Here is a 26234-nt window from a genome sequence, read left to right on the forward strand (position 1 = left end):
GAATACGGAGTAGTTATAAATTCCTGCTGGTATTTAGGTAGTCTACACGCTAGTGACTGCTAAAATGGCCGAGAACAGTACCGAAACAAAAACAGCACCTGAGCCAGCTTCTAAAGAAGAACGAGCTAGTGAAGCGCCTCCTATAATGGATCCACCGGTAAGCGTCGTGTGTATGGCCAAGATTGACTTTTGTGTGTGTGGTACACGTGATCTTTTGTGTTAGCCAGCTAGGAAAGTACACGGTTCAATCGTTCATATTGTAAATCACACACAGAGGGACCGATGCAACTTCTAACTAATGCCACATAGTGTTTGTTGGAACCAGCTGATAGATGAACATTTTCGGCTTACAGCGTACATAAAAATTTATTTTTGGTCTAGTGCAGCTGGCGAAACAAAGCGCATGTGTTAATGGCTGAGTGGCCTTCATGGTAGCTATTATTATTCTACCTTAGTGCATGCTTCATACAATTTCTATGCAGAAGCCATTTTATTATCAATTCCTGTGTGATGTTAATGTTCTGGTGATGTGCCCTTTTTTAAGGGCTTCTTAGATGCCAAAATATCATCTGGAAGTTATGGTACAGGTTGTCGACCCATGTTAACAAAATCAAAAATTCTTTCTGCCATCACTCCTGCTTTAAGCTTAAAGATATTGTTAATGAAACAGGACAAGTCAATAATTTTCTTGTTACTAATGTATGTGTTAAATTTATTGAATGTTGTTATGATGAACAGATTATGTTTCTTAATTAATTTTAAGTTAGAAATTCACACATTTACAAAATATTTCTTGGACAGTCGTACATACATAGTTCAGTAACTGGCTTTCAAGACTTACAACTAATAATATGAATGATTCTTTTTGGTGACCACTGTTTATACTAGTCTCGTGCAGCCAGACCACTATTTCTCCCCACGACGCTTATCGATTAGAGATTATAAGCGCCTGCTTGAAATAGGGTCTGGTACACTTCCAATTGGTCAGTTGTGACAGCACCCGGCAGGAATGTGAGGTGTCGATTACGCCGCTCGAAAAGGCGTTAACAAGCACACGCAAGAATTCGCCATTGTATGCTGGTTCTTTTTATTTAAATTTTAAGGTTACGGGATAGTGAGGGACTGTCAAACAAAAATTTTATTATGTAATTAAGGCGGGTTTGGTGTTGTTGTGTTTTGTATCAGCTGGTAACAGGCTTAAATTGTTGGGAGAATAATGGCGTGCTGACTGGACAGTTACAAGGTACAAGAAAACACACGTAACAGTACAAGATAACATAGATACAACACACTTAGCAACTGGTGCACCTGTAAGCACATGCGTAGTTTTGCTGACTAATGGCGATATTTTCCTGAACCAAAAATCAGGACTGTCAAACTAGTTGTTAACATTTTGTATAAACAGACTACTAGTCTGGCTTCTTGTCTAGGTCCTGACGGAGCCTTTTGTTAGAAATAATGTTTCTAGTGCTTGTGATATCAATTTAAAAATTAATTTTGTGACCACAGTGTCTTGCTTTAGGCCATATTGTAGTCATATTTCAGCAACTATACACATTATTCATAAATCCTCTTGTCAGTCCCTCACAAGTGATGTTCTTCAAACCTTAGAAATGTTAGTAAGTTCTCATGGTTCTTCATTGGTCTGATTTTTGGTTCACAGTTTTCACTATTTGGCATGGGGACAACTCATGTTTCCATAACAACATTTGAATTCCATGTCAATTTATGAGAAGCTAAGAATTCATAAATATTTGATAACAATGCATTAAGAAAAATCAAACCCCTAATCATGAAAAATGATCGATAGTGTACATGTGGGGTTTACAGTATCCCGTAACCTTAAGGGTGCATTATCAACACCTATAAATTCTAATCGAGGTGCTGTCACAACTGACCAATTGGAAGTGTACCAGACCCTATTTCGAGCAGGCGCTTATAATCTCTAATCGATAAGCGCCGTGGGGAGAAATAGTGGTCTGGCTGCGCGAGACTATGTTTATACATGAGTATGCTTGTTGTAGTTAAGATTACTGTACAAATTTTTCCAGGAACAAAACTTTTGTGAATTTCTCAAGCATGTAAAAATGTAGTCATGGTTCATGGATATGTTTGAGGTTTTATGTGTCAGTTATAATTGTGGTGGCAGCAAAATGTCTTGTTGTTTGGACTTTGATGTGAAATCACTTTTTTGTGTAAAGTTTGTCCATTGCCTATATATGGTATTTGCTATATTGAATTAGTCAAGGTTTGGCATTTTTAAGCCCAGCTGAGTGAATTATTATGCAAATGTAACAGAAATAGCTGTAGTGATGTTAATGTATATCATGCTAATTTTTGCATGTCTGGTCATACCGTTTAACGGGTTAATTTTGAAGGGGAAATTTTTGAAGAGCAGCTGCTAAAATAAATTTCGAAGGTATAATTTTCGAATGCTTTATCATCGTGCCTAGTGCCACAAATTATTTTTGTAGTACGCGTTAAATTAAGTGAAGACGGTGACCACGCGTAGTGGTACAATCGAAATTGAGACATTCATTACGTGTTATTGTATTGGGACTGTTCTACTATAGGAAAGGTGGTTTTGCCAATGGGAAACAAGTAATCTTCAACATTGATTTGCTGTGGGCGTGGCCATTGTAGCTTCAACAAAAGCAAAGGTGTTAGCCTTCTAGGTACGGAAAGAGACATCAAGTATTCGTTCTGTATTTCTTCTGCCTGGGATGATAAGGTGTGGAGTTCTGTTTAATAATGGACAGAATTCGGCCCACCTGGCACGGGGCAGCTTTATCTTCGAAGAGTTAAATATTCGTAGAAGTTGTGTTCTTCGAATAATTCAAAAATTAAACTCATTTGAAAATAACTCGTTATATGGTAACAGCTACGTTGTGCTAGGTTCATGATTGTGCTTGTACTAATACATATGTTTGTTTGTGTGTGTCTGCACAGCCAAGTTTTGTATTTCCCCATTTTACAGGCACTCAACCTGATGATGCAGAAATGGTTGGGAGGACTTTATGTGAACAAGCCAACAGGCACTGTGTATCCTTCACATTGTGTGTATGTGTTTGCTCGTGTACATATCTTCTTGTATGTTGTTTGAGTTTATGAAACAGCTAATTTACTGGTTGAGAATTGTGGAACTTCAACCTTATAAGCAGTTTTTCCCTGATAGTGTGAAATTAGTGTCAATGTGTAGCATCAAAGGACGTTGTACCCAGCGAAGGCTTGTTTTACTTTTACAATTTAATTTTAAATGTAATGTGTACACATAACTTAGATACTGGATTGTTAGATCATGAGTGGAAGACCCAGTATAGTGTCATGTATACATATTGCTTCTCTATTACCACCTGTGGAATATATACCATTTTTGCTTCAGGTTTCTTGATGCACAGGTGTGTGTGTGTGTGTTGTGTGTGTTGTGTGTTGTGTGTGTGTGTGTGCGTGTGTGTGCGTGCGTGTATGTGTGTGACATATGAGAGGGGCATGTGTGTAGTACATGCTTGTATGTTCCTTGACTGCTTGTATAGTGTGCCAGCAATGGAGGTCCCTGAAGGGTGAGTAGCATAGTGTGTATGTGTATGCATGTGTGAGTGGGTATGCAGCATCTATTGAAAATGCTACTAAATGTATAGTACACTTTCAAAGTTTATCATTAAGGATGTTTCCAAGTAACTGGGCCCTATTGTCAACTTTGTGTCATCGAGTACACTACCTACAGGTGTATTGTATCATAATCACCACTTTCAACTTCAGCTGGTCATTTAGGCTCAGTTTCAACTATTATTGTGTCTGCTACACAGAATGAATCATGGAGTACAGTACACAGATTGTGTTTACTTAGTTTGACTATAGCATGTATGTTGCAAAGAGTGTTTCAGCTTTTAAAGCAGTAACTGTTGTAACTTAGTTACTTTTTGGACAGTTACAATATGTATATTATGCAACTATTTACCCTGTTTTGGAAGTGGCTTGATTTAAATTTGGTTATAATGGTATATACAACCAATATCACTTGTGTAAAAATAATTGAAATATGTTGCTATAAAGCAAGTAAACCAATCTAGAACTACATTGGAGCTATTACTTAAAATTGTCAGACCTTTTTTTAGACTGTTACATATCCTGTCTGATGGGGACACATATATTGTAAGATAAGCTTTAAGGCTATCCTGTTCAGTACATGTCATTATTCTTTGTACAATATATGCTAATATATTCACTCAATAGGGCTCAGTCACTGGAGATTATACTGGCCAGATTATCGGGACAGATGCAGCTTAGTATAAGGTGGGCATCAGTTAGAAATGTCTCCACTTGTAATCACCATAACCTCCTCTAGTCCCAAGTCATCTTTGTGTGCTGGTGGTACACATTTGACTGTGCTGGCTCAAGGATTGGCTACTTATCTCACCGTCGGGTTGCATCCAAAGGACTTGGAGAGGATTGCTCTACACATCTATGAAGAAACTAATAAATGGCTCTTATTTTTATTTCAGTAAGTATAGATTGCTATTTACGATGTTAACAGGGTGTGCAGTTATGGTGTCAACAGGGTGTGCAGTTATGGTGTTAACAGGGTGTACAGTTATGGTGTTTATGCATATAGCTGCACACCTGTGATTAACATTGAAGTAATAAGACCGTTAAATAAGGTGGCTAGTTGTGGGCATGTGCCTGGTTTACTGAAATTGTTTTCCAAAAATGTGTGAATGTATGTATGTTTTTATGTTTGTCTCTCTGCACCCACGTGAGCATAATTTTTGTTAATAGCAGCCTGTATGTAAGAAATGAAGGCCTGTTTATAGAGCCTGTTTTGAGCTTCCAGGCAAGTAATCCCTTTAAGATAGTCGATTCATGCTGGTTTAGAATATGTGTGAACAGCTAAAGCGAGGCCGCTATGAAAGCCTTCCCCAATGGGCACTACGTGCATCAAATAACATAAAAACAGTCACTATGTGATAATTAAACACTAAATGAAACCTTTAGCATAGGTAAGCCATAGCAGGCCTCATAGGCTAAGTACCGGAAAAGTGTATCTTTTCGACTTGAAAGGGTATGTGTTTGAAGGGTGTGTAGAATAGAGTCCACTATAGGGCAGTTGAGAAGATACTTCATGTGTATGTTGTGGTTTTAATAGCACTTCCTTAGCAGTGCATGGCAACATAATTAGAGAATTTCTAAATATTTCAATAAATACAAAATTGCAATAACTATTAATTTGATAATTCTGTGTGCTTTATTAACAAAACCTACGTATTAATAATAGTTTAATATTTAATACATTGCTACTGTAGTAACTGCATGGTGCATGGTTTTCTGAAGTAGCTCATCAACTTGTTATGCAAAATTTTCCTTCAAAAATGGTGGTGAAATTCCAGGCAATGTGCATGTATGTGCTTTATGCTGTGCACATGTGTCTATGCAGTTATCACATGTTTCTCATCTCACAGGTTGCCACCCAGCAGTTTTACTGCTATATATCATAGTCACCAACATGAATCACTGGTCAAAGGTAACCAATAGCAACTATCTGTATGTTTTGTACCTGGTGACTAACCTAACCCTTGTAGTACAGACTTTACATTAATAGTTGACATTCCTGCTTTGTGTACGTTTGTGTGTACGTTCCATTATCTACTCTTGGTAACATCAAGAGTATATAATGGAGAGGTAACATGTGTTCCACAAATTATATGGAATTGGAGTATAATATTGTTGCACTACATACCTTGGTGTAACTTAAGGGGATCATTTGTCAATCTGGCAATACTCTCCTCAGAAAAAACAACAACATAATATGTGTAGTTATGCATATGCTTTGCTATGTATGGGCTACTGACACATATAAGTTTTTGCTATTGAATTTGTCACTTTTGCAATTGACTTCATCTGAATTTGTCATTTGTGCAGTGGAGTTCGTTGAATTTGTTGCCTTGGCAATTGAATTCGAAACACTTGCAGTAGACTCAGGCAATATTTGCTGGAATTTTATCATGACTGATTGTTCTGTCCTACAGTGCAAGACAGAAGTGAATTTCTTTCAATATGTTATTGTTGGCATGCATCCATGTCTGTATATGTTTCTAAAGGAAGTACTGGATATCTAGTGTTTTCAGAGGTGTAGATTCAGATGCGCACCTGATGGTAATTACAGTGGTAGGAATTCTTAGCAATTTCTTGTTAATCAACACCTCTTTCAGCTGCTTTGCATGGTGTTCTTGGTTAGCCAGGTGCTCACTGACTAGTGAGGAAATTCCCTACATTAATGCAATAGCCTCTCATGTTGAATTTAATTGCTAAGGCAACAAGTTCTATTGCAAAAGCAACGAATTCAATTGTAAACAGGATGAAGTCAATTGCAAAGGTGACAAATTGAACAGCAAAAACCAGTAAGTATCTGCATATACATACTTGCCATGTAGTACAGTGTAGCTCTCATAAAATCTGACACTCTACACCTTCTGATAGGGAGGCCTATAACTGTCCAAGTCACTTGTTTTTTTTGTTTTTCAATGCAGTTTTACGGATAGCCCTCAACATGCGTTATGGTAAACACTTGACTGAGGGTGCTGAAAATGTTTTCTATTCAAGGTCAGTTGTCATGGTTACTGACTATGTATTCACCCTATGATGTCACCACAGACCACCAACAATATATGTCAGTATGTCAGGTAATGTGGTAGCCTGCCAGAATGCCTGTATGCAGGTGAGTGATCATGTGTGGTGTTATGTTTGAAGTGAACACGACAGATATGGCCATAGTGATGATGAATATGATTTCGGTCCCTTAGGCTTCTGGTAGGGATCATGAAGATTTATGTTTCCCATGTACTGAAGAAAATCATAGAAAACCAACCTTACCTTTCTTGGTGTCTCTACATTAAGATTATTACGCTTGTCTTTCCTTATACAGTCCAAGGGTATAACCACTGAATACAGACTTGTGTGTTGTATATTGATGTTGAGTACTGGTTGTGTATAATGTGTTGTTTGTGTCACTCTAGCTCAATCTTCCATTGTCGGTCATCACTACTGGTAAGTGTGTCACATTGTCATATGTTACCATGGTGATAGTGTATTTTTCTAGTTCCGTGTAACACCGTGTTTGGCTCTACCCATGCTATGGTAAGTGTTTATTGTGTGTATTGTAGTGCGTGCGTGCGTGAGTGTGTGTTCGTTCTATATAAGCAGGGATTACACTGGGGAAATTGTCATCTTATGTCTTAATTGTAATTGGTTAGGGATTTGGGGTGCCCACACTGTTGTTTGTTATCAAGGTATTTATAGCTATATATCTTGCAAGGAGCTAACCAGTGTACAGGTGTTGATAGCACTTAAAGAAAGGCTTTCCATATTTTTATTACACGTGTGGCACTCTTGTATGTTATCCGTATGTGTCTGATGTAATGTTGTTTATATTGTGTGGTATTGTAAATACGATGTCTTGTGATGTAAACTTTAGGATATTACTGCACTGGAGAAGTGTATTAATGATGACACTGCTAAAGGGAAGACTCCATTACTAGTGATAGCTTGTGCAGGTGAGCAATGTAGTATTCTGTATATAGTAAAGTCTAGTAGGTATAGTACATGCAGTGAAACCTGTGCATTAAGGACACCTTGGGACTGAACAGAAGTGTCCTGATTATTAAGGTGTCCTGATTTTCCAGGTTGAGATTGCATGTTAATGGAGATTTTGGGGCCATTACCATGTGTCCAGATTATACAGGTGTCCTCATATTTAAGTGTCCTGATTAACAGGTTCCACTGTAATACATCTGTTTTAATGTACTAGATGAAAATGTACTATAGTAATTCAATATACAGAATGTGGTAATCTAGTGTATTCTGAATGTATGTATGTATTAATGGTAGGTGTTTTCCCTCATAGGCACATCAATTGCTGGGCACATTGACAACCTCAAGAGAATACGTGAGCTCACAACGGAATATAACTTGTGGCTGCATGTTGAAGGGTGAGTGGTGTGTATGTGTTGGAATGATGTGTCAATAGTGTGTGTTAATGTGTTTGTTTAGACATTCAGTGTCACTGGCCTGTCTTAAGAATCAACCACTGGAATTAGAAGTGAGTGTCTGTCTGATGTTTGGTATACATATATATATATACTGACATATAACAGTTATTGTGTGGCGGCTTAACAATGACGACACCCCTGTAATTGTGTCAGTTGGTTATATTGTGCCAAAGTATTCCTTTATTACATAATCGAATTGACATTTTGACAGTCAGGACACTGTGGGTAGGGACCTTATAGGTTTATCTGTTGTATAGTAAGTACGTCATGGATGCTCGTGAGTATGTTGTACAATATTATCTCACACTGTATTCACTGTAGTCACTACAAGAAGCTGATAGTATACTGCTACAACCTGGTGTGTGGTTTGGTCTGATGGGTGCCCCATATGTTGTATCCTTATTACTGTAAAGTGATGTCTGGTGTAGTAGTGTACCACTGGGTGAAACTAATTTGGTTCATAAACAATGTTACAGTGTAAGGTAAACTACAAATGTAGGTACAGTATAGCAAATCAGGCTCTCATTTATCTGTACCCTGTATTATCTGGAAATGACTGTTCTATTAGAGTATTTTGAGTACAAGTGTATGTTCTATTAGAGTAGCTCTGAATATTAATGTTTGGGCTTCAGTTATCCAAACAGTTTACTTATCTGAGCACTTTTGCCTGAGATTGGGGTTTATAAGAATTCATAGTATTCTCTTAAATCTCAGTCTCAATTATTCGACTAGAGTATTTTATCACATTTGTGTAGTGTAAGTGAATGTTGTATTAGAGTAATTGAACAGAGTTGTGTGTATAATCAATAGGCTTCATTATCCAAGCAAATTCATTTCTCTGACCGCTTTAGTCTAACACTGGGAACAATGGTGTTCAGTTGACTGAGAATTCTGCAAGAATCCAGAAGTGCCACTTGTTTCTTATGGGCTACTATGTTACTAGTGGTTATAATGATTGTTATACCTACAGGTTGTGTATGTACAGTTGAAACCACACTGACCATTGTATTTATTAGTGAGTTATAGGTATCTGGGTCTAAGCGGAGCTATGAAACAGTCAAGGTGTCCAGTGTCTGGTTGTACTGTGTTGCACTGTCTTGTTTCCTTAACAAAGCATCAGACACTATTTAGAAAGGCGTACACTTACAAATCACAGCAGTCCAAGCCACCAGTAGAGAAGCCAAAGGAAGCAGACACACCCACAGAGGCTGATCCTGAAGCATCATCGGAAGAAACTACAGAGAAGACTTCAACCAGCAGTGGTGGTGGTAGCCACCATAGTGTTACTAAACAGTTACCCATGGCAGTGTGGATGTCTCTGTCACCTTATGGTAGTTGTCAATTGCAGCCTCTAGTACTTTGGGTCAACATACAGTATCTTGGTGAGCAATATATAGACATTTTGTAAAAATGTGTTCTAATATAGCAGTCACTGATGCAAGGCACGATCAATGCCCAGTTATGCCAATAGTTGGTGTTGTAGTCTCCTTAAACAAGAAACTTTACTGACGTTTACCCAGCTGTATAATCGGGACCTGGTGGCCTGGTGTCAACTGGGGAAATAGCCCACCCAGTTGTAACATCAATGGGTACCTGTTGTTTACTGGGGAAGTAAATGCCCCGCTGTCTTTGTCTTGCCTAGCAGTGTTGGGTTTATTGTAAACTTTAGGTTCCATTGCCTCTCTATGAGACCTGAACAATCCTCCTGCTGCTTACTACACCTGCCCCAGGAGGATTTGCCTGCACAAGACTCAAGTGCATGTGTGGTGCACAGACATCCCAGTGCTGGTTCACTGGGTGGCAATAGCTGTGATTTGCATGGTAGCCAGAGGCTTTGCTTTTGCATTTTGCTTTGTATGTGTGTGCGTGTGTGTGCGTACGTGTGTGTGTGTGTGCATGCGTATGTGTGTGTGTGTATTTTAATGTGTGCAATTCAATCTATTTACTGGTACGGTTAGTCATATTATTTTGGTATTAATCTTGTGTGATTTTTTTTGTCATATTAGGTATTCAAACATTAGTGGACACAATAATATATTCTAATAATTTGGTAAGATCTATCATACAGAACTATACACCCTTACTGACTTGTTGTACAGGCTAAGATGATGATAGCACAACTAGATAAAATACCCGGCATTAGGAGAGTGGTAAGTTTTCTTGCTATTGAGACATTTTTACTGTTGTTTTACTGTTGTTGTGCTGTTTGTACGTAACAGGAATTTACCATAATAGCCTGTCTAGTAGCCACCTTTTCTAACTAGCTTCACCATTTGAGAGATTAATACAGTGTACTACACCCACAGATCAAAATCTATCTACCACATTGGATAGATAAAGTCTGTCCTATGTTAAAAATTGTGTTGTGTAGCCGTTAATGTTTTGTATGCTTGTATATATCCATTTGTACTATTACCATTAATACCCTCAGGAGGTACCCAACCACTGGTGTCATGTGGTTCTGTTCAAATATGTTGGAGGAGGGGAGTTGACCAGACCAGCCAGCACTGCTCTCATTTCATCACCAGACACTACTGCTACTCCTTCACAAGAAGAGGAGAATGCCGAGCAACAACAACAACAACAACAAGGTATGGTAGAGGTTATGTTATACCATTATCTGATTTTACTTCTAATATTGTCTTCGTATGTGATTTTGTAATTTAAATATTTCTGTGTATTTAATGTAATTTGGTAATTCTCTGAGTATCTGTTGTCCACTAACTGTAAGTATTGCTCAGTTTTATTAGGGCCAATCTTTGTATACCATAATACTCTAATAGAACAGTCTGAGGTTATATCTTATTTCCCACACTGTGACTACTATACTGTCCAGTAAATTGATATGAACTGTAAGAAAAGTTGTCAAGTAGAGGAAGTTCAGCATAATGAACAGACATAGCAAGTTGGTTATGTTGCTATAGTCATTAATGGAGTATCTTGTTAAGATTTATCCGTGCTTCTCCTTGGGCTGTTGCTATAAAGTGGATTCTCTTCTATACATTTAAAAAAAATGCATTTGATTCTCTAGACACTACAGACACTGGACCTGATGCAGTAACAGAGACAGTGGAGGATAAGCCATCTTCAACAACAATGACTGCAACAGCAGAGACGGCAGCAACAGCAGCTGAAGGGGAAGAAGATAATGTTTCATCAGAAGTACCAAAAATGGCACACAGACCGCCAGAGAAAGAAATCATTCCAGAATTACCAGATGCCACTGCCAACGCTTTCACACAATTGGTAAAGTGCAAGATGGAATAGTAAGTTCTTATTCTGTTCTTTCCATACAGATTGCCACAGATTTATTCAAGTCTTTCCCAAGGCTAGGTCTCACAACTGTAAACATCCCTCGTGCTGGCAACTGTATTAGATTTGATCCTGTTACATCATTCCCAGGTATGTTATGCTGTTATCATTGTTTAAAATTTTGTTGGGTATGGTGGCTAGTAGTCAAGCAATACTTTTTTTGTACACAAGTTCCAGTGCTCTGTAACAGCATTATAAATTTGCTTGAGTAAACTCCAATCCTTTCTAGACTGTACACCAACAGTCAAACAGTCGTCTTCTATTTAGGATCAGATAACAGAAGATCTTTTATATAGAGTAATTGTAAATTTCTTCTATTTAGGATCAGATAACAGAAGATCTCTTATATAGAGTAATTGTAAATTTAGTCATAGTGTTAAGCAGATATTCAGCACAAGCACTTAACTCACATTTTTTGTCTCTCATACATTTTTATTCGTCATTAAACGTTTCTTGTTTAGTTGTTTATATAGACACCATGAAATTATTTGAAGTGCCTATGCCATTGTAAAAAGGAGTAAATAGCTGTACCATAGATATTAGAGCATGGTGACCACGCCCCTTATGATCTAGCTGAATCCTCACATGATAGTGATTCGACCATACATGTCTATTGTTGACACCTTTGCTGTTACCACTGATTATCTGGTTGGTTGAAATGTTAACTCTGTTGAGAAAAAAAATCCACTTTTAATTTTTAGTTATTTTTCAGGATTCAGCTCAACTTGTACATAATGTAGGTGGAGTCATTGTGGGTTATACGCCGTACTGAAATTGTTACACAATGTTAAAATAATCACAGAAGACTGAATGTGCTTTTGTTGAAGTGTTAAAGTTTGTACCGCTTCCTTTCACAAGTCAGACTTGGATCTGACACACGGCTAGGAAATGGCAGTGATTGGTAATGTTGAGCCGGGTTAGTGGTAGCCAGCGCCTATGGCGTCACAGCAGTGTAAAGAACACATGTGTTGAAGAAGCAGCCTGTGTGAATTTATATGATAGTATTGAGTTGTCCAAGGGATAGCCAACCGCCCACACAAACTTCTAAATTGTGTACGTGAGTCCTTATATTTAAGTATTTCAAAATGTATTTCTGTATTATTTCAATAAATATTCATGAATTTATAATTGGATTTCTCAGATAGTGTACGAGAGTCCCAGCTTGTGAGCTACCCCTTGGAGTTGTCACAAGTTGTGCCTTCAGTGGTGCCACATAGCATGAACAGGCATGTGGACCACACCTACAATACACGTATCACAAAATAACGTTTCTACAAGGAAGCTTACCCATTTAGGTAAAGTCCATCCATAAGACAAAAACACTCTAGAAACTAGTGGGCACTAAACAGAATTTTCCGTGATATTTCTGGACTTCTCCATTCATCATAACAAATACGTGTACAACGTTAGATTGTACCTCCCATAATTGAATTCTTTTAGTCATGCCTATAAAATAAATAGAGTGATTAACCACCTGTTGGCTTGGGTGACTGGTTGCCCACTGCAGGCTAGCAGTCTGAATATGCTTGGAGAGGGAGCATTGCAAATCAATGATTGAAAGTGAGATTTGTGATGCTTTGAGGTTTTTTCTGCTAGCAGGCTTCTAACCATTTTAAGAACCTACTAGCAGGTCTCTTAGTGCATTTTATAGACCTCATTATCTTCCAAAGATCAAAGCATATTATGCATACCATTTTCTGAGGTACCATTGATGAGTTTAATAAATGAAACTTGTGGACTGTTCTGTTTCGCAAACACTTTATTCAAAAGTTGGCGACATTTTGCTGTTCATCTTGGCCTTCCTTGCTTCTTGAACTCTTGATGTACAAAAGTGATAGTGGTAAATTTTTTTCTGCCATCGTAGTCTCCACTGATTCAGACGAGAGATTGACAAACTCAACAAAACCAGCTATGAGGTTTCAATTCAAGTGAGATTCAAGATTTCCATTAAGATTTAATTATTTTACCTTGTCCAGATTTTACCAGCAATCTACAACATTTCAGGTTTATCCCTAGGATTTAGACTAGAAGCTTATTTTCTATGAGTTTATAATTGATGACCCTTCACGGATCACATGATCAGTGGACTATGCACATGTGCATAATAATTCTACATGATAATTTTAGCACATTACATACTATCCTGTATTTCCAATTTATTGGTAAAAGTAGAGTGCACCATAAAAGGCTAGTACCTATATATAATGGGACAAAGGTCCACATGTTGCCACACAAAGATAGCTACACTATTTCGCTGCTGCTTGTTTTGTGCAAATTGGTGCTAAGGTTATTGTAAGTTGTTTTCATTCCTTATTATTTAATAGGCACGGATTGTGTGTTTTATATATACCTTGTTTGTTATCTAATTGAGGTGGTAATCGTGCCTGCTATATAATAGCAGTCCACATGTTGTCATACAATATCTGGAGGTAGTTAACGCTGCTTTGCTGCTGCTTGTTTCTTGTGAACCTTAACAAGTCTGCTTTCTATACTCATGTAAATTGGCTAGTTTTAAGGTTTGTTCCCAAGTGTTCCTTGACAACCCACACACAGAGGTGATAATCCTTCCCTACACTGGGATATAAATACTCTTATTATCTCATTCATTCTTGGTACTTTATTGATGTTAAATACTACTTTAGTGTGGGCATTCAAAAGTGCTGCTTGTAATTTGCGTATTCCCCCTGGCAATATCATGGGTAGGGACCCGCCGATTATGCTGGCATAATTTTGAGCATAATAGGTACCTAAAAGCATTGAGCATAATGCCAGCATAATAGGTTAAATATTTGTACGATAGTGTAAATTCTTGCTGGAAAAATGACAATTGCAAAATAAGATTGATATACTCTAATAGAGCAGTCAGTAACTCTAATAGAACAATCATCAAACTGACTGTTCTATTAGAGTATATCGATCTTTTCTCTTACATGCAGGCATGCAACAAGAATTTATTATTTGTGTTCCAGCCACTCATTTTTTTCTTTCTATACAGTGTTAAACTAGTAGCAAAGCATATGAACTAAGGCATGAACATTGAGCATAATCGAGCATAATAGGTAAATATTGAGCATTAATTTAAGCATAATAGGTGAATTTTTGAGCAGTGCAGCATAGCATAATAGGTAAAATTATGAGCATAATCGGCGGGTCCCTAATCATGGGAATGCGGTTTGCTCATGGCTTTGATGTCCAACCAGTTCAGAGATGTGACATGCTTTGATTCATTATATTGAGGGACACAGAGCATTTATTTTTGGGTTTAGGTACATTTCTCAACACAGTTCAGTAGTGTTTTTGTATGTTACTTGAATATTCTTCAATAGTCAAGTTCCTAACATTATGCGTATGCTCATAACAATTCAATATATGCATAAATTTCTGTAGCTGTTCCGAGATTTTGCACAATAGCTTCATTATATAGGGGAGAGTGTCCAACTTTGCTGCACACTTCAAACAACCTGTGTAAAGTAATGATGTAATACCTTGGCAGAAACGGTGTCTATATCTTTGGACTTAAACACTTCAATTCATTTTTTCACTTTTCAATATGCAGTACTAGTATACTAGTGTTTGTAGCATTGGGTTTTCACTAACCAATTACCTACATACAATTGAATTTATGATTCATCATCTTTGCTTTTTAATTTAAAAGCTAAAACCCACAATCTCTTGTTGTGAGGACTATTATAAGTGGAATAGAAACATGAACACTTCTTAATACCACACCACAGTAACAACTTTAGCAAGTTGTATTTATGAAGTTTTGTGAAGGTTCTTTGATAGTTTCTTGATCATAAAGGTGCATATTTCGACTAGTAACAGTTGTAACATGGACAGTACCAGGACATGTGTTATACCTAAAGATCAAGAGGCTATGATGTTTATAAAAAGTGCTGTTGGTAACACTGTATTTGTGTACTAATGAATTTGGTATTACTGAGGATAACTTAACTTTGTAATTGTCTTTTGCAGATATAGGATCTTCAAGAAAAGATGTAGAAAGCTTCTGTGATGTTCTGGGACAGAAAATGGTAATATGTAGTTGTGTGTGTGCGTGCATGCCATTCAATTCTGTTGATAGTACAGTTATGGAGGAATACTAGTATCATTCTATAGTAGATAATATCAAATAGTGGTAAATAGTTGACTTTTAGCGACTATTTCACTTAAGTCCGGAGGCAAGCAATTGATTCCATGAATAAAAGTATGCTACTTATTTTCCTTTGGAAGCTCAGTAAATCCCATAGCTCATTTGAGCAAGTACTTTAAATATTTCTTGTTACAAATGTGTAGATTAAGTTTAACCCCCTAAACCCGCATAACCCAGAAAACTGGATTTAAACTTAATAAATACGCATGCCTTGCACAAAGCGCTGTAACTTTCGAAGTATCCATCCTATGGCTATGCAATTTACGTCATTCTACTTGTGATGTAGCAAGGATTAAAATTACCCTAACGCTAAATGGTGAGGATAAAACTAGCTGTGAAAATAGGGAAACACGCAAACCCTTTACATGCCTTTACAAAATGGTTGATAACTCGATGGTAGTTGCTCCTATCACCTTGCAACAATTTCCATGTGAAATTTTCTATCAGGCCATATATAACTCACATGAGTAAACCCACAATCGAAATTAAACACGTGGCAAGAATTTTGAAACACAGACACGTGACTCATCGCTTTATAACAAGTAAGCCACTGTAGTTACAGTGTTCATTTAACTTTCTCCAAGTAGCCCAGTGAACACACTTTTAATCTATGTGTATTTGTAGGCTGTTAGAATTAAGTTACCCCACCTAGTGTTGCCATGAGTGGCCATATTGTGTAAACACACATTTCCTAAAAGTTCTCTGTGGGTTTAAGGGTTAAAGACTGTAAAACTAAATCTATTGTACTTTATCATACAGTACAGTGGTACTGTATATTAGGGATCATGGAGATTTGGGTCTTTCTGGCCATTAAAAAAAAAATCACCCCAAAAACCAGCTTCACAATACCATCCTGGCACCTTGGCGGTATTGGTTAGGTATAACTAAGCCCAAAAGTGCCTTCAGTATGATCCTAAATGCTGTGATGAAATTTTTAAAAATAATTTTTTTTTGTGGGGAGGGGGGGCTTTTCTACTAATTTCCTGTCTGATGCCTTCAGACAAGCGTAACTCGATAACGGCTACACTGTTCTACATCGTTTTGTCTTGAGACATGCCTTTTGGCATACTGCAGTACATAAAATGCACAAATCATGGAATTACCTCTGTCCTGCTTTGTGTCCCATTTCTTTTTGCTGACTGCCCAAGGTGTTGATTTGCAGTAGCAAGATGCATGGCTTCCTTGTATTTGTAAATGGGAATCGTCTGTATTTTTCATGGTGACTGGATTGATTGCAGATGCACTTCTGATACTGTTCTTCGTTTTAACACTGTGTAACAGGCTTAAAATAGATGAAAGCAAAACGTAATGGCCATATCACTTTCAAGTCAGTAATTGATATTTGGGGCATGCAAATCATCCATATTTTTCATGGCGACTGGATTGATTTCAGAAGTGCTTCTTCTGTTGTTCTCGTTTGTAGCACTGTGTAACGGGTCAAGCATAGCTGAAAGTGAAGTGTCATGACTACTTTACTTTCCAGTCAGTAATTGATGCTGCTGTGCACGTTCAGGTGAAAACATTAACTCTAGTGTCATCTTTTTCTTTGATGCAGTATGCATGGGTTCACCAGTCATAATAATGTTACAAAATAGTAAACAAACAAGTATAAGGAAAAATTAGGAATTTTAAGTTTGATTAGGGATCATAGAAAAAGTAAGGAAACAAGGGAGGTCGCCTACACTTGCAGATATACTAGTGAACATTTAATGCCTAATTCAGTCATGGGTATAGACTGAAGTAGGGATTAAATGTTCCTGCAGGTGTAGGCGGCCTCCCTTTTTCCTTTTTTTCTATGATCCCTATTATACTTGTTAATAAAATATCAAGGTGTTTAATTCTGTATAAATTGTGTGAGCAACCGACATTCAGAAATTGTTAAACACAACCGATTCACTATACTGTTGCACTGAGCCAATAGTAGCCTAGGGATATGTAAACTTTCTAATGGTTACATTCTGAACTTGATTTATTTATTTATTTATTAAGGCTTTACAGCACAAGTGCTGAAGGTCTGTAGGACTATAGCTTGTTTAAAATGTTACGATTGAAAAGTAACAGAAAGGAGAAAAAAAAATTTGATTACAGTAGAACCTCTCTTAACAAACTCCCCGAATTAAGGACACAAAGAAAATACCTCCATAATAAGGAGAAAAGTTTGATCCCAACAGGTCTGGTTAATAGTTTTTTTTAACCTCTGAAAGAGGAAAACCTCTATATTGTAGCAAAAAGTGCCCAAAAATTCATGGTCCCAAAATATCTGTAATAGAGTAGTTCCACTGTACCTACCTTCATGGACTCTCAAGTAAAAGTACAAGGGAGTTCATAACTTTTATAACGCTAAAGTTGCTTCCAGCTGTAATCTTATGATAATTGTTTTACTTTTTTAGCAGTCCACTATCTTAAGATCCAATTTCAGTGACAGCTAAATGTTTTTTCCCAATAACTAGCTATATTGGAAAAGTTGCTTGGAGAGGAATTCCTTTCCAACTGCCTCTAACCGTATCAATTAAATTGAATGACTAAATTCCCATGACTGTAGTCTTTATAATTTCATTTTGTCCTGTTAGCCCCTGTCTCCCTCTTTCTACTGGCACATTAATATCCCCCTCTATTGTATATCTAAAGTGCACACTGAACTGATATCATCTCATCTTGTAGAGAGATATTCACGCCACAGCACTAGCACGACATGTGTTCCAGACTGTCATAATGGAGTGTAAGAATCTGAGATACCTTGACTTCCCAGCATCATTAGCTGTTGGATTTGTCCAGTAAGTAATTGTCATGTAACAGTTCACCTACCTCATGTGCGCTGTGTGTGCTTTTACGGAAACATGAAGCCAAGTACTAGGAGTCTAGGACTAAGTAGGAGTCATGAAAATGAAACAAGCCTATACCTGTAGCTGTAGTAGTGGACATTTAATTCCTACTGCAGTCTAATATGCTTATATATGTAGCTAGTCAATAGTAAAGTTACTGGTGAAGTAGAAGTTAAATTCCACTAGTAGAACTGTAGATATAGGTGACCTCCCTTGTTTCACTTTTAGTTTCTATAACTCCCATTTGAATTTATTATTATTATTAGAGCTTTGATTACTGATTTTTTTTATTATTGTTTGTAATATTTATTTGTAGCAAAATTGTGACTGATGAATCTGTGCATACCACGTTAAAGGATAGAATGATGTCACACACATTATCCTATTATATGATATACATGTTACTGCTAAGCATTTGCATTGCTGTAATACAACTGTACAGATATCTACCATTGGACTGGGCTAGTAAGAAAGAGTTGACAGTGGATGAAGTCAGAAAACTTAACCAACACAATGTTGATCTGGTGAAGGGTCTCCACCAACACACCAACTTATACACCAGTTACCAACATGGGAACTTTACCTGTATTGCACTGAAAAGTGTGAGTTGTTGTGTATTGTAGTGTATGGGTGATTGTTGTGTGCTAAAGTGGTACAATAAATTTATTTGCTAATTTTCTGTTGTTTTTTCTTATCTGTAGCTCACTGAAACAGACAACATTTTCCATCTAGTTGAGATATTGAAATCAGAAACTGTTAGATATGAAGAATCAAATAAGGTAATAGCTGGTGTAGAGCAGTCACATGTGGAGTTACATGTGTAGCACAGTCAGCAGTAATTGTTAGAAAAACTTTGTGGACTATACAGTATTTGTTGTCTACTATGAAGGTATAAAACGGGCAATCTGTTTTTCTTGTATTTGTTTGTGGGGTGCATGGGCAGGAAGATGGGGCATTCTATTCGGTACCAAAGAGTAGAGTAGCAATATATATATATATATATATATATATTAAAAGGTGGATATTTAATAAGGCGATTAATTTTCAAATTGCTCAGGTCATGTAATGGCCGCCTGCTATTCGGAATTATATGAGGAGGGTGAGGTTGAAATGTCAGCATGCAACTACTGGTGGCAAGTTTGTAGACAATAGAATAATAGAATACTTGCACGTGTACAACTAAAGAAAAAAAAGTATAAATACAACTTCACACATAATACTTAAGCTTTTTTGAAGCTTCGTAATTGGTGATATCACCATGTTCTCCTGAGTTGGAATGACAAATGGGATTCCATTCAAGAGCTGCAACAGGAGAGGATACCAGGGTTGACTCATCCAAATAGATGCCACTAAACTACCTTGGTTTTCTCTCATTACATCTTTATCAGAGTTGGTAATATCAGACACCACAGTGGGTTGCCAAAGTAAAGCTGACTCCCAACTCTGAGTGAATGTATATCCATCGCCTCTGCTATGCATGGGTCAGTCCTCCAACTGAAATAATGAGGCAGTTGATGGGTGAGAGGATAAGACGCAAAGAGGTCCACCTCCATCTGACCAATTGTCTTGTTGATCTGCAGGAACAGTTGGGGATGAATCATCCAGCTGCAACGATCTCACACTGTGTGTGATTCTTACAAGGTTCTTCACATCCAGAAGTTTTGATGTTCCTATTCATCCATATCTCTGTTGCCACAGCACTCATGGGATGGGAGTGAGTCCCACCAAAATAAGTGATGTATGCTGTGGCTTAGGGATACCACGACAGAAATTTAATGTAACATGTCATAGAGGTGTATGTCATGACATAAGCAATTCTTAAAGTTTCACAACTGAAGCCGTTACTTATGAAACTGTATAGCTATTTTGATTCAAACATGCAAAATTATCAACTTAAACATCAGCAATATTGACTATAACATCAACAACCAACATTGCTCATACTTATTTGTCAATTTTTATTGCATCAAAATTTGATACAAATGAATGGAAAAGTGTGCATTATTAGGAGATATTTATGTCACGACATAAAGAAGCCTATCTCATATCATGGAGCTTTATGTCACGACATGTCGTACGTATGTCACGACTATCGTGGCATCCCTACTGTGGCTGATATGTTGTCTATTCTTACTAAGATTTTGACAGTCTTCCTGTCCTTCGCAGAGGATTGCTGATGGGTACAAGAGGTTCAGAAGATGTTCAACTGTGCACCATTGTTGGTAAAAACACTACATAATAGAATCAGATGCATCTTGTCTGGGTTGGGGAAGGATAAGTGAGAACAGGAGAACTGGGGTCAGTAGAGGAACAGATGGCAGTCCACATCAGTTGCTTGGAGTTGACAGCAGTGTTCCTAAGATATCCCTGCCATCTGGTGCTAGCTTTGTTTCACTTCCTCTAAAGATATTGCAAATCTGTTTATCAGAGCCTGTTGCTTCACTGACCATGAAGGCTGTTAGTCTCTATACTATAATTTCTTATTTTGACAGTAAACTCTTGGTGTCGTGCTTGATTTTGACAAGTTTTTTTGGACAACGAGATAGTTGTGTTGATTGTTAGATATCTGGTTGGAATCATCTATGACTTCTTGTAATTGATGGTTAGACTCAAGGACTGAACTAACGCCTGTACCAGTGTTAACTAGTGTGTTAGGATCTCCTGATTGTTGCAGATAAGAGTCTTGTTGAGGTATATGATTAATCCAATGCCCCTCTCCCTCAAGAAAGCCACTACTAGTTTCATTAGTTTTATGAATGCTCAAGGAGCATAGGAGAGAGCAGAAAGTGAAACTGGTAGGTTATCCTCATCCACTGAAACTGGAAAAAATTCTGGTGAGTAGGATCTACCGGCACTAGAAAATAGACATCCTTACATCTATCTGCACTGTTCTCTCCTGTTCCATAATGAAGCACTTCTCCACTACAAGTTTGTATAGGGTTTATTACTGTGTGATAGCCCACATTTTTTGGGGGCCACCAATATTTGTAGAGTGAATTCCCCCTGGCTGGGTTGAACACAGCTGTTATTGCTTGCTTTTCCAGCAGTGACCCCACCTCTGATGATACTAGAAGTTGTTTATCTGAGGGGAAATGGAATGATCATCTGAACTGGTTGTGGTAATTTGAACCTTGTACTGTTCATAAGACCCAGTTGTCCTTGAAGGATTTTAATACGCCCTGCCTGTAAGATGGTTACTACGTATATCTCTCTTTATTGAGGGAAGTATTGAGAGTATATCAATTTTTGTGACAATCACAACATGTAAAACATGGTTTTTACCTATAGTACATCCAAGATTTCTGTCTGCATACTTACTTCAAGGTGACATGAGTTTTTGGCTGGACGATTTCATCCCAGATGTGTGGGTGATGTCATCCACAGCTGCTTACCTTTGCGTCTGGTTTGGTAGTTCAGGGGTTGTAATTGGATAACTTCCTTTCTTGTCGTCAGCTTTGTTGAAGGTTTTCATGGCTTTCAATTGGTCCACTGTGGTTGTTGCAAGCTGAACAAAGTCCTTGCCAAACAGCATAGGGGTTGAAGAATTTCTTGTTTTCAGCCTTGAATTTCAAGGAAGGATTCGATTCAACAGCAGCTTCTGCCTTCTTGTGCTATGTGCTGGTGCAGGTTACCCATCAGGCACAGCACCACTTCTAGCAACAACTTCCCTTCCTCTACACATTCCAGAGTGGATGCCAGTAGGCCTGCGTGGGAATTTGGGAACTGTTGGAGCCCAAACAAATAACCGGCTGTCTATGGCATCTCTTAGTAGTACTCCCTTCAAGACTCCATCAAGCTTTGGGCAGCAGATCTGGTTCACAGTTTAGCACAATTACTTGCTATCCAATCATCATTCTCCATGGTACCTGAGAATGCCACTTCTAGGAAGGCCTTTGTCACATTGGAATCCTTGGCAACCAGTCAGTGATTCTTCTTTAGCCAAAGTCTCCATATTGGCTCAGGTGACTTTTGTTATGGCGTGGTGACTTGAGCTTGTAACTGCGATATCTACTCTATCATCTGATTTAACAGCTAATGTAGTAAAAACAGTTTATTCATAGAGTTATTTGGAAAAGGCTGATTTCATAGTTTTTGTTCCCATACTAATTCCTGAATATTGTAGTTATGTTACAGCTCATTTAGAGGTTTACTAAATCCTGAGTCACCTGCATTTCAAACAATTTTACTGAGTAGTTATTCAGTCATTTTGCCATTTTACCTGTACCTAATTACAGTTTCAAATATTTCTGGTACAGAAAAATGTGCTCTGCAACATACCAAAAGTCTCAGTGAATCTCATGTGGGGAAAGTGGTTTTTCATGATCTTTTATAGCTATTTTAAGCTTATAAATGTAATTTTCAGTTCTATTTTGTCTGTGCATTATCCAAATCACTCAAATTTGGTATTAAATGATTGTTTGAACAATGTGATACTTGTTTGGTATCCATAGCTTAATCTGTTCAAAAGTTATACCTGTTGTTATTTAGTCCCACCCATGCATATAATTGAATTTTGTTTAAAGCTATTTATTTCTGGATTAATGACACTAACCATGGCAGGAGACATGTTTTTGCAACAGAGGTCATAATGAAACCTTAGATGTATCTGTTACCATGGAAACTCATAGTGGGAGTGGGTACTTTGTACAACTGTAATTATTATATGAACAATACTTCAGACAGTGTGTATTAAGGAAGATGTACACAACTGAGTTAGTGCAAGTTGAAAGTACAGAAATTAGTGTAACACAAATAGTTACTCATGCTGCATCATCATTTTCAATTACTCGAATTAGTACATCCTGGCCCTCTGCAGTTACCACAAGCAACAGAACATTTCACATTGTGCTTCTTACATGTGCACCTCATACTGCTATAGTCAGACCCCTGATTATGCTATTATTTCATTTTTCATTATGCCAGTCTGGAGTCTCATAATCTAATTTTTCTCAAAGAAAAATGCAAGGAAGCTCGGAACATTAAGGCTATCAAGGAGTAATTGGGTCCTGAAATATGCAGTTTATACATCTCACAAACCTTGCCACTTCAGCTGCTGCAAAATACCACAGCCTTTAAGTTTATTCAAAAAGTAGTAGTGGTGAAATGAATCCCCTAGAATGGGGATGGAAGAAGAGAAATAAAAATTAATTTTATGCCATTACTTACCAATTTGCCACCATCACCAAGTGATCTTCTGATGTAACTGTCAGGCTGACTGTAGCAGTATGAGGTGGACATGCAAGAAACACAATGTGAAATGTTCTGTTGCTTGTGGTAACTGCAGAGGGTCATGATCAGGATGTACTAATTCAGAAGTAATTGAAAATGATGATAATGATGAAGATGCAGCAGGAGTAACTATTTGTATTTATTTAACTTGCACCAACTCAGTTGTGTACATCTTCCATAACACATACCATCTGAAGTATTGTTCATATCATATAGTATTACAATCCAGAGAAGGTTGGTCGCATGACGGATTATATATTTATACCAGAACGTCCCGGGGCATTTACAAGTCTTCTCAGTACAATGCACTACTTTCATAGCTGTTACACAAACTTTAACACCTGAACAATGCTTGGTTGCATAATTTCACTTCATAGGGTTATGACGCGTGACCAACCTCCTCTGATTACAATCATTGTACTAAGTACCTACTATGGTAACAAATACATCTAGGTTCTATCATGACCCTCTGTTGTGAAAACATGTCTCCTGTCATGGTTAAAGTGTCAATAATCCAAAAAGAAATTGCTTTAAACAAAATTCAATTATATGCGAGGGTGGGACTAAATAACAACAGGTAAAATGGTTGAACAGATTAAGCTATGGACACCAAACAAGTATCACATTGTTCCTTATGGTAACTAATCATTTACTACTAAATTTGAGTGATTTGGGTAATGTATAGATGAAATAGAACTGAAAATCACATTTTAAGCCTAAAAATGACTATAAAAGGTCAGGAAAAAGCAATTTCTGCCGGGAGGTTCACTGAGACTTTTGATGTGTTGTAGAGCACATTTTGCTGTACCAGAAACAGTTTAAACTGTTTTTGTTGCAATTAGTTAAAGGTTGACCCATTTTTTGGGTAAAATGACTGGACTATTTTTTTGGGAGTAAACACTTATTGTCATCTTTAATGCTTATTGACAATACTGTGTACTCACCTTCTCTGTATTCTGCAAAGTAATTCTCGAGATTTTGGTTGAATAGTAGATCATATGCACCTAGCTCTATGTCCATAGTGTTGCACTCTGGTTACCAACCTGCTGAATAATAATTTTTGTGGGTGTTGTAGGAACTTCAGTACGAGAAGCAATGTATCGTACTGTATAGTAGGGACCACAAAGGAGTAGGAGTGGCCCACAAAATAACATCACCCAAAATCCAGCCTCAATTTTCCCTGACGACGATGAGGTAGTATTAGTTAGGTAAAACTAAGCCCAAACAAGTTTTCAGATAGACCCAAAATGCTTTCAACAAGTTGCTACGGAATTTAAATATATATATATTTAACGAAATTTTCTACTGACTGACTGAGTAACTGACTGATGCCTTCAGACAAGTGTAACTCAATAACGGCTAAGGCTATGGGCTTGATTTTGTCACTGTTTGACGTCGCTTCAGCCCGACAGGTGCCTTTTGGCATACTGTAGTATGTACAATGCATTCTTCATGGACTTACCAGTGTCCTCCTTTGTGTCCCATTCATTTCTGCTGACAGCGAAAAGTGTCGTTTTGGCGGTAGCATGTGATGGCTTCCCTTCATAACGGAAATCGTCCGTATTTTTCATAGTGGCTATTTTGATAGCAGAGGTGCTTTTCAAACAGTTCTTGATTCGTACTGCTGTGTAACGGGTTGAACATAGCCGACAATGAAGCGTAAGCTGGAGTAGTGCACGATATTAAATTATAGTAAAACAATAAGAAGTGTTATATCCCTACTGTGCTCAAGATACCATAATGGAAATGCACAGTAGGGATATAACACTTCTTATTGTTTTACTGTGATTTAATATCATGCACTACTCCCAGTACTTTCTATCGATGTGCTATGGTCCCTACTCTAGTTGAAAATTCCAAACTTTTCTGTGTATGTGTTATTAAGTGGTGTACATTTCTAGTACATTGAGGGTATGAGTGATATGATAGTGAAGGGGATTCAGACTGCCCAACAAGACCTTGCTGCAGAAAAGGAGAGAGCATTACAAGAAGAGGTAAACAATACTTGTACCCTATGATTTCTATGATGTGTACAGTAAACACAGACCAGATTCTGTTTATCAGACATTGGTTCTAGTTCACTACATGTATCTATGTGTCTTTAAGTGACTTGTAAGGACAAGTAATCTTGACCCTTACCTAAAACTGTCAAAGAATACTATTTATACCTAAACAGCGTCTAATTTAAGTATACATCTTCCAAAAAGACTTCCATTGTAGGAATATAATGTTATGTTCTGATTCGGTTGTGTTTTGTGTGTAGAGTTTGTTAAAGAACATACCAGTGGTAGGATCTCTATGGGGATGGTTTGTGGCCAGTCCCACAAGCAACACTAAAGGGAGAGCATTCGACCTACAATCTGGTGAGGATACATTTGCTCCACTTCAATGTGAAACTTTTTCTATTGTTTAGGTAAAATGGAGAGTACCGAGTCACTGTACAAATATCATATGCAGGTTGTTGAGGGGAAAGAGAAAGAATCAACATCAGATCAAGATAGTCAACATCAACAGGAAGAACAGTCGGACAGCGGTCAAGATGAAAGTGAAACAACTTCCAATGAAGAAGAACAATAGAATAACATTTTTGACTCTCTATGATGTTAGAATGTTGTAATAACAAAACAAATCAACTTTTATTTAATTATTGGTCGCAAAGAATATACATACAATGTA

General features: G+C 37.5%; 1 protein-coding gene across 1 annotated transcript; it reads left to right on the top strand.

Moving 5' to 3' along the window:
• Position 1: 1 nt before the first annotated feature.
• LOC136251020 (pyridoxal-dependent decarboxylase domain-containing protein 1-like) lies at positions 2-26205 on the top strand. Its single transcript, XM_066043401.1, has 27 exons — positions 2-157; positions 2978-3042; positions 3534-3560; positions 4234-4293; positions 4346-4501; positions 5457-5518; positions 6525-6597; positions 6649-6712; positions 7011-7041; positions 7094-7131; positions 7469-7547; positions 7898-7982; positions 8044-8092; positions 8364-8435; positions 9163-9424; positions 10049-10092; positions 10142-10192; positions 10474-10633; positions 11074-11288; positions 11339-11444; positions 15330-15388; positions 18169-18281; positions 18772-18931; positions 19031-19108; positions 25460-25552; positions 25822-25921; positions 25972-26205. The coding sequence occupies exons 1-27, from the start codon at positions 65-67 to the stop codon at positions 26133-26135; spliced, it is 2559 nt and encodes an 852-aa protein (XP_065899473.1). The 5' UTR covers positions 2-64; the 3' UTR covers positions 26136-26205.
• The last annotated feature ends 29 nt before the right edge of the window (positions 26206-26234 follow it).

The sequence above is a fragment of the Dysidea avara genome, chromosome 3 (genome assembly GCF_963678975.1).
Source record: "Dysidea avara chromosome 3, odDysAvar1.4, whole genome shotgun sequence".
NCBI classification, from domain to species: domain Eukaryota; kingdom Metazoa; phylum Porifera; class Demospongiae; order Dictyoceratida; family Dysideidae; genus Dysidea; species Dysidea avara.